Consider the following 10,157-nt stretch of genomic DNA (forward strand, 5'->3'; position numbering starts at 1 on the left):
CTTCAGTGACTGGTATTTAAAGACAGAAGTGACGAAGTTTACTGTTTAATCAAATAGTATCATATAATATATTTGTTCATTTTCTGTCAAAGTCTGAATCTATTGTGGATTCTACTCAGTTTACTATTGTTTAACAAGTTTAAAGCTATCTGCTGACTAGACTACAAAAGAGAGGCGAAAGACACCAAAGGGATATTCAAACTCATCAGTCGAAAACAAACCGACAATGCCATGACAAAACAAAAAAAAAAAAACGAAGAAAAGACAAACAACAGTTCAAAAACAAAACATCGTTAACTAATGAGGGAGTAACACGAACTTCACCAAAAAAAAGGCGGTGATATCAGGTGTTCCGTAAGGGGAAGCAGATCCTGCTTTACTTATGGCACCCGTTGCGTTGCTCTTGTCAGTACAAACCCGGTAATAATTCTAATTCGGTAGGTCACATTCGAGGAAAAGAGGACCGGATTGTGGTTACAGCAAATTAGAACATATCCATAGTCATCTGTGAAACAGATATTCCATAATGATCAACCAACTTGTAATGACGACCGTAAATTTTTCGAAGGGATGATTTCAACTTCACCATTGGAACTCTTGGTTTAATAGCTTCCTTGTGAGCAGCAAGGAAATCACGATAGAAAAGCTATGGAATATCTTATCAGCAAGGAGATATATACTTCATATGCAGTTGCTATACTGGTATGTTGAACATAGAAATGAACAGTTCATAATTGGGAAGATCTGAAATCATCTCTTTTTTCGTTAAGTTTTGTTCTCAACCAACCAACAATGTTGCTATTGATGAGAATGACAAAAAGGGTAACTCTTTCTCGATAACACGTGAGCGTCAGGGGGTGTTCTCTGCCTTGGACCCGCTAGGGCTCCTCAGATCCCTTGCCGAAATTCGGGCGTACACGTAAAAATGGCATAGCTACGCCACTGATTACGAAAATTAGACACATGCAAAAAATAACCAAATTAATGTAATATGCTGTATTTTAAATGGTGTAACTATCATTGTTCCTCAAATTCATATCAAACATTTCAAAAGTCATTATTTCACTGTATGGTCAACAAGCTAATTCTCGCTACATTCTTGTTTCTGCTGTGCCACTGATCCTTTTTCCATCCGTTTCACTTTTCAGCTGTGTCACCTTCCTTGAAATATTTTGATCTTTACGTTCGTCCAGAGGATGGACACGAGGTCTTCTCTTCTTACAAAACAAGAACAAGGCAAAGTTTTTCCGGAACTTCTCGTTCATGAATGCGTACACGATCGGATTGTAACAACTACTGCTCATCGCCAGACACTGAAGAAAAACACGAATCGAGTTGACTGTGACAGAGATTTTTGTATCGTTCTTCTCTGTGATTATATTAAATAACTGCAGTGGTAGCCAGCAGACAACAAATAAAGAAATTACTGTGACCAACATTTTAATTGCCCGTCTCTTTTGACGAAGACGCGACCCATCTGTGCGGTTAACAGTTGAAGTTGTACTGAAATTAAATTTTCCCCATAGTGTATGTATGATTATTCCATATAAAATAGCCATCACCATTAAGGGAAACATGAAAAGAATTCCAAAACTCAACCAAAGTCGTAAGAACTGTTGCTGTGGCGTTTCATATTTTGGAAATAAACATTCAGTTATTTTTTCTCCGCAAGCTGAAGAAAATTCAACCAGTTCATAACTTTTTGCTTGTGGAATTCCAGATAAAGCCGAGACAATCCAAACCGTCGAAAGAATAGACGCCATTTTAAATTTTGTTTGAAAAAATTGTAGTTTGAAAGGAAAAACTATGGCATAAAATCTATCTAGGGCAATGCAACACAATGTCAAAGAACTGCATCCAACTGAAAAGGTAGTCATAAAAGGTACCAGTTTACATGCAAATCTTCCCAATGTCCAATAATGTGAAATAACAAATCCAATATTAAAAGGTACAGTGCTTACTATCAAAAGTAAGTCACTTCCTGCCAAGGATACGATAAAAATATTTGTTGTAGAACGCATATGCTTGTTGAATATGAAAGTCAGGAGCACTAATGAATTGCCAACGATAGAAACTGTAATTATAAGCACATATAGAGTTACAAGGACGGATTGCAATTGTTTACCTATTTCATAGTTGTCTGGTAGGGATAAGTGCGGAAACGAGCGCATGAAGTATTGACAAACACTAGAACTGTCGTTGGCTTTTCCGCAACACATAGTTTTATACAATAAACCGAACAGTTTTGGACTAAATACTCCATTTTTGCTAACTTCACTACTGTTGTCGTATGCTGAATTTGTAAAGTTTGTTGTTTCTATCGTACTATAGTAAAAATGCATCTTACTTGTATTTGAATATGATGTTGTTGTCATAGCTGCCAATTCAGTCGTTTCAGGATGAAATACTGGCGAGGTCAGCATTCTGTATTCTTGTTTAACGCGGTATGAATAAGACCAACTCAACTACTAGTATCCGCCATGAAGTAAAACGAATATCCCAGTAATTTCTTTGACGGCACAAGTTACGCTTGATTCTGAGCAAATGTCCCAGCTTCTTACATAATGATTTTTAAAAACAAATCTACATGTGAAAAGATCAGCTAACCTATCAAATGATCTTTTATCTCATAAAGTGAGGGTCATAAAGAAACCATCCTTTTGGTTTTTTTTTCACGTCAAATATAAAGCATGTCGTAATATGTCATCAGCCTATAACGTTTACATGTACAATTGTACTTTCGCGAAGTACTTTCTGCTACTTATTCAATATTTTATCGTAAGCACCTCATTATCTCGATATGATGCTATGAATCCAATGTCGTCATTTCCGGTTTGTTCGCACATTGTGATTGCAGAGTAAACAACGCACAAAGAAACCATATGGCCTGAGTAAGATAAGTCAAATGATCATTACGGACTGGTTAAATCCAACAATTTCCTGTTACATATAATAATCTGAATATCATTGTTGGGACAGTTTTACATGTAATAAGAATGAAATGTATCCAAGTTTTGGATTCTCCAATTTAGAGTTAATGCATGTTTACTTGCTACTTTAAGATCAAACGTTTGTTTGTACAATCAAGAACGTTGGATATAGAAAATCCGGGGTCAAATTAGATTACTAATCCTACACAAAACAATGAAAAACATTATGATGGTTCATAAACTTCAGAGTGCAAAAGCATTGCTAAAGACATCCGACAAAACAACTTATTAGAACATATCGAACAGTCTTTAAAGTAAATCAATTCAATCTTTTATTTAAGTCTCACCTCACCTTATGTTGTGATTTTTATACTGCTGTTTGTCTTTTGGTCGTTTTTCGTTTTTTGCCATGGCGTTATTGGTTTGTCATCGACTTATGAGTTTAAATATACCTCAGGTTTCTTGTGCCTCTCTCTTGTACATACAAATATACAACAAAAGAAACATTTTTTTATGCATAAGCTAATCTGTGCAGAGTTATGAGAGACGATAACAACTAAAACAACATGTATATGCATTAAAAATTTAAATTAAATTTTAAAAATTAAAATTTAGTTTTGTAAATTAAATACTCACCGTCATAAATTTAGATATTAGTCCACTCGCTGCATTATTCAACCGGAAACCAGTCAGAAAAAAGAACCATACCCTTTTGACAACCTCGCCCACCTGACGCATGCGCACCATAAACCTTCATCATTGTTCCTTGAATTGCCAGGCACCAAGGGGGATGAAGAGGAGGGGCGGGACCTCTGATTTATGAAGGTGAGTATCTAATTTACAAAACTAAATTTTAATTCTAAAAAATTGATTTTTATTACATTAAATACCTCACTTCATAAATTTAGATAAACATAATTTAACGAAGCGCTGAATCCCCCTCACTAGGAGGAAGAAAACAACCTGTTGAGCAGCAACTAAAGGTCTTAAAGAATAGAGGTTGTCAAAATGACGTGGCATTGAGCGTAAATAGTGGTTATAAAAGGCACTATCTGATCTCCAAAAACAAGCTGACATGATTTCCGACATAGAGGAGGAGTTAGAAAATGTTCAAAGAAGAGGCTAAGGATCTTACTTCATGAGCTTTAAACTTCAGATGAAGCAGACTTATAGGCCAACATGACAGTATTGCAAATCCAGGTAGAAATGGTTTTAGCAGAAATGTTAGAAATTCCTTTTTTAATAGGAATGAACAACATAGAAGAACCAGCAGGTCTTAATTTTGCTGACGAAGCTAGGTTCAAAAGAAAAGTTCTCACAGGACACAACACCTGATTACTTCAGAAGCAGGTATGGCAGGAATAGTGATTAAACCAGAACCTTTATCAGGTAATTGATTCTTAGCTAGAAAAGAAGGATCAGTGAGAAGTGTAACTGAGGTCTTATCAGCCGCAAAGCGGAGGCAAGACTCAGAAATATACAAGGCACGAATCTCGCTTCTTCTACGACCAGTCACAAAAGCTATGAAAAAACAACATTTATAAGATAAATGTTTGAAGGAGGCTGAATGCAATGGTTCAAAAGGCGGAAACTGAAGAACCTTCGAGACTAAACGACTAAACCCAAGTCCCAAGAAGGAACCGAACGCCTTTGACGAGGGCAAAAGTTTTTAATCAACAAGGACAAAAACTCATTATTGCCAAAGTCTGAGCTTCCTGAAAGACATATAGTTCTGGCTATGGCACATCTATATCCCTTTATAGTAGACGGAGTGTAACCTTTTTCTTCAAAAAGACAATGGAAAAAATTCACTAATTGTCGCACAGTAACTTAGAGAGGATCAATTTGTTTCGACTGACACCAAGAACAGAAAATTGACCATTTGGAGTCATAAACGGCTCCTTTAGATTGCCTGACTGACACTGAGATACGCTTGGTTGCTCTTTCAGAAAAGCCTCCTTTTCTGAGGGAATTCCTGACAGTAACCAAGCGTGCAGATAAAGATTTTCTAGACCCTGATGAATATTTCTTCCCTTGAACTGAGAAAGTAGATCATCCCTTAGAGGAAGTCGAAAAGGCTTTGCACAACACAGAAGAAGTAATTCTGGGAACCAAGACTGTCTTGGCCAAGCCGGAGCAATAAGAATGGTCTTGCATTGATCCCTCTGAATTTTGTGCAAGATCTTGGGGAGAGGACGAAAGGGGGAAAACATGTAACGGAACATTCCCTTCCAAGATAGGGTCATAGCATCTACTGCCCAAGCTTTTTCGTCTGGAATAGGGGAAACGTAAGTCTCCAACTTGCAATTCAGACTGGTGGCAAAAAGATCTATATGAAGATAAGACACCACAGTCTGAAAAATCCTGGTAAAAACTAGGGGAGTAGAAGAAAGGCCAAAAGGCATAGCCTTGAAACTGTACACTTTGTCTGCCCAAACCAGTCTTAAGAAATGACGAAACTTGGGAGAAATCGGAATGTGAAAGTAAGCATCCATCAAATCTAGAGAGGTCGTCCAAATTCCTGAATGAAGTGTCGACATCAGATACTGATTCAGAACAGAAATGTCTAGAACCGGTCTCATTTTCCCGTTCTTTTTTAGAACCAAGACCAGCCGGGAATCTGTTTGTTTTGTTCACACATCGTTGTCAATATAATGGAATTTAATGCGACTGTCATACAAGTGAGAGGTTTAGCTAGCTATAAAACCAGGTTTAATCCACCATTTTCTACATAAGAAATTGCCTGTACCAAGTCAGGAATATGACAGTTGTTATCCATTCGTTTGATGTGTTTGAGCTTTTGATTTTGCCATTTGCTTAGGGACTTTCCGTTTAGCATTTTCCTCGGAGTTCGGTATTTTTGTTATTTTACTTTTTACCCTAGATGAAAAAAGAGGATTTACTTCCTCCAACACACCCTTCTAAACTAGAATGTTCACTTCGTCTTGCAACAACTGATTCTGTGAGAATCCTTTGTCAGAGATATATTGACTGGAACAGGAGAAAGAGGAGGCTGTTCCGAAAACTGAAGCTCCAATCCCCTTTGTAAAATCGAAAGAACCCACTTGTCTGAAGTTACCAGAGACCATTGATCTAGAAAGTGGGAAAGCCTGCCCCTACTTGAAGATAAGGAAGAGAAGTTGTAAACTTTTTCTCTTCCAGTGGGGATGGACCTAACGGAGGGACAACACATCACTTAACCTGCTTCTTACCCTTTACAACTTTGGCTTTCTTGCCACCTGAAAGGTAAGGACGAGAAATAGCTGATCTCTTCATAGACTGTGAAGAAGAAGAGGAAGATGGAGCCTTGGACTGATGACAGGAAGAAGATTTGTTAGACTGAGTTGTCCTGACAAATCTTTTCCCATCAGTGACCTTAACATCCACCTTGACAACAGGAGGAGCCTTATTCACCTCCTCCTGTAGCTGATCCAAGCTTAAGGAAACAGAGAACATCTTGTCCTTAGAAGTCTCTCCTAGAAAACTTCAGAGACAGTGGATGTAGCAAGAATCTCCCGTCTCTTAGCAAGAGTGAAATTGGCCAAGGTGCCAAGAAGAAAGAATTGAGAAATTCTAAGACTCTTCTCTACCTGTAGAAGCATAGACTTTAAGTCTAAAAATTTCTCACCTTTGTCCTTTAAAAGAGACCCAGTGCCGCCAAAAAGTGTTCAGCTGTCTCAAGAACATAAGCTAGAAACCTCAGATTATTCTCCGACTTTACATACGAAGACTTGAGAAAGTCTGATGCCCTCCACAGGTTTCGAACCAAGTAAAACAGAAAAAGCCTTATCACAGACTTGAGCAGACATACCAAAGGAAGATCCATGCATCTCAAAGTCCCTGGATCTAGATTTCCCTGTGTAAGAGGCAGGTCCGAAACTAGAGAACTTTCTATCACTAGGTTCGCTATAGTTAGCATGGTTCTCAGCCAAAGACGAGTTAACCAAAGCCAAAGCTGTTGTGAAATGACCCGACTCTGGAAAAGAATTATACCCTTCATAACTGGCATGACCAAAACAGAACAAGCCATAAAATATGAAGGGGCAGAAGAAACCCTTGGTGGAGAAGACATGGCATATCCAACAAATCCCAACGAATGGAATAAACTAGACTCCTAAGAGATTCAAAGGGGTTGCATGAAGAAGGCTCCTTAGAGTTCATAGCTACTCCATCTGTGATCCTAACACTGTCATTATCAGACGAGGCACCTTGGTCATCAAGAAAGTTACCTTCTTGGCTTCTGGGAGCCAAGGAAACAGTATCATCTTCCACCAGATGTATAGAGGGTCTGGGAGGATCCTGTGAAGGATCCTGAGACAGACCCCTGAACTCCACAAGGGCAAGCATGATACCAAATTCAAGAAATTCTCATCCTTAAAAGAGGATGATTCTGAAGACGGCTTTCCACGGAAACCCTGACCAGATCAGACTGACTGAGCCGAGTACGGATCAAAGGGCTGAGAATAAGGAGGCAAGTTGGGCATACCTATAGGGATGGGAGGGTAGGCAAAATTCATAGGCCACCTAGTCCTGGAAAAGGGGTCACTCCTGATACCAGCTGGAAGAGTCTCCTGTATACTTGTTGTGCAAGAAACAGGAGACAATGGTATATCAGTAGGCCTAGTTATGGTATGAGATACCCTGCTAGGCCTAGATAACCTCAACTGACTAGCACCAGAAATGAAGGCCACAGTTCTAAGAGGGTTTCGGCCCTGTTCCAGACTCACACTAGAAAAAACCAGGGATAAACTAAGAGTCCATACTGTTGCGCACCGGTGATTTGAAAGATTATATTGTTACTATGGTTTTAACTTGTGTAAATAAGATAGATGTGTTTATATTAACCCTGTGGTCTACGTTCGACACTTGATACTAGCACATGTTCGTTGTTGCGTTCTGTCCCGTATTTTACAGAAGGAATAGCTTAACTAGACCTATTATTATTAAATTACTTTGTTTAACCTACGAATCGACTTTATTTATAAGTGTAATGGTTCAATTTTGTATTTGCTTACGTTTACTTCTAATGTAACGCGCCAAATGTAACGTTACGTGTTCCTGTTCCTGTTTATGAATAACGTGTGTATTACGTCACCAGTAAACGACGATTTCGAATAAAATGCGGAAAGCATGTACAAACTGGGAGATTCTCTCCAAGAACCTCCATGCGGTTAGCAGTACATCTCAAGCTATAATTTGCTGCACCAAGTAAGAATGCTTGATGACAATATTTAATGGACTTGATAATTAACCAAGTCTTCATATCAAAATGAAAATGCTGACGTACTGTTTGCTCGGGTAAATCGCTAGTCATGCACCAAGTATTTGAATGCAGTGCACCAGGCAGATTTCCTGCACCAAGTATGCAGAGTATTAGAATGCAGTGTCCCAAGTAGATTTTCATGCACCGAGTGCTAGAAACATTGTTTTATTAAACGTGGTGCAAGTAATACACTTTGCTGTATTACTTGTTATATAACGTATTTTATTTCATGTCATATATTTTATGAACTACTGTATTTATTGTATTACATATTACTGAAGCAGAAAATAATACAATTTATGAACTTCCATTATGATTTTTATTATACTTCCTTCACCGGAGGCCCACATTTTGAAATGGATGATTCTTTGCAGTCTGATATAATTCAATTTAATCCAACTGATATATCACCAATTGCCAGTGACGAAACAGTGGTTAAATAAGTACTCGCTAGGCTTATATATCCTGGTGCTCTTTCCTCTGTTACAGATATGCTGGCTTTGGACCAGTTTATATATGCATTACACGACCCTAAAATGCGTCTCAGAATACGAGAATCAAGGCCTAAAAATGTCAATGAAGCTGAAATTTTAGCAAATAGATTTGATATTTTTAACCGAGCAGATAGGATAAGGCATCATATCTTAATTAACGCTGTCGCTGGAATGTCTGTTGAGTCAAAAAATAAATGCTTTCGCTGTGGTGATAAAGGACATGTCAGAAAAGCTTGTCCTAATAGAGAATAACTTTATAAATATTGGTTTCGTATAATTTTGTTTTAATGTTTGTGTTTTTAAATGTTTTGTATATTTATTCCTGAATGAAATGCAGAAATATGCTGAAAAGTAGAAACAAAAGCTTGTCTGGTTGTTGTTGTCTTCCTGTCGTTGATCTCATGTTGTCGAAGTAAAATTTGCAAGGACTAGTAGTGGTCCGAACCCACCACTATACACTGAACGCAGAATTTATAAATGTCTCTATAACTACTCAATGCGGAAATAGTAGCGTAAGTCAAACTCCATGAGTAAAAGTGAAACCATGGAACCGGACAAGCATTATTCTATTATATTGAATGTAAGTTACATGGACTAAATACAAGTCAATGAATGGTTTGTTAGTAATTATTTTCGCTGATATATATCATATTATCATAAATTAGTAGAATGGTTGGATGTTTATATTTTTTAAGTTATCCCGTGACGGAAAATGTCTGTGGAAAACTGATATATTTTGAGAGTGTTATCAGTACGTCCTGTGATGAAGATATCTGTGGAGTACTGGTGAATTTTTATGAGTATATTCTGTGATAGAGTATCAGTAATATACCATATTTTAGGAGCAGCATAGTCCTGTGACTGGTATATTGTCTGTGGAATACTGTTGCTAATGTTATATTTTTGAAGGCGTTTCCTGTGACGAAAGAATGTCTGAGGAAAACTTATATATTTTGATTAAGGGTTTTATCAGTACGTCCTGTGATGATGATGTCTGTGGAGTACTGGCGATTTTTCAGTATAGTCCTGTGACTGATATATTGTCTGTGGAATACTGTTGCTTACTTGGATACCGAACTTGGACCTGTGTCGATGTGCCGTCCTTGGTGGTCTCCGTGCTATCAATGCTGATATTGTTGATCATTATTGTAATACCAGCTATATTTTTATGTGTCAACCATAACAATAGTTTTATATCAAGCGATTTTGACAAGGTTTGAAGTGACGAGCCAACCATTTAATTCATTGAATACCCCAAAGACATTTGTACTCTTATAATATTTTATTTAACTTTAATATCGATGAAGAACTTTTTATCTCACCACAAGATATAATTATTAGGTGTGGTATATAACACTGAATCAATATAAACATTTACAGAAGACGATGTACAGGAAGATGAAGGCAGTCTGAAGAGTGGAAATACCTGCATGAATGAATGATGGCTTGTTATATTCAATATTTCTCTGA

At 37.6% G+C, this 10,157-nt stretch overlaps 1 protein-coding gene across 1 annotated transcript; it reads right to left on the minus strand.

Moving 5' to 3' along the window:
• Positions 1-981: 981 nt before the first annotated feature.
• Positions 982-2,171, minus strand: LOC127708530 (QRFP-like peptide receptor). The gene has a single exon (XM_052213428.1). The coding sequence runs from the start codon at positions 2,169-2,171 to the stop codon at positions 1,092-1,094; it is 1,080 nt and encodes a 359-aa protein (XP_052069388.1). The 3' UTR covers positions 982-1,091.
• Between the last annotated feature and the right edge of the window lie 7,986 nt (positions 2,172-10,157).

The sequence above is a fragment of the Mytilus californianus genome, unplaced genomic scaffold, assembly GCF_021869535.1.
Source record: "Mytilus californianus isolate M0D057914Y unplaced genomic scaffold, xbMytCali1.0.p SCAF_7, whole genome shotgun sequence".
In the NCBI taxonomy this organism is placed as follows: Eukaryota; Metazoa; Mollusca; class Bivalvia; order Mytilida; family Mytilidae; genus Mytilus; species Mytilus californianus.

Coding starts and splice junctions, on each gene's coding strand:
- LOC127708530 (XM_052213428.1), bottom strand. CDS start 2,171: ATGCGCTCGTTTCCGCACTTATCCCTACCAGACAACTATGAAATAGGT.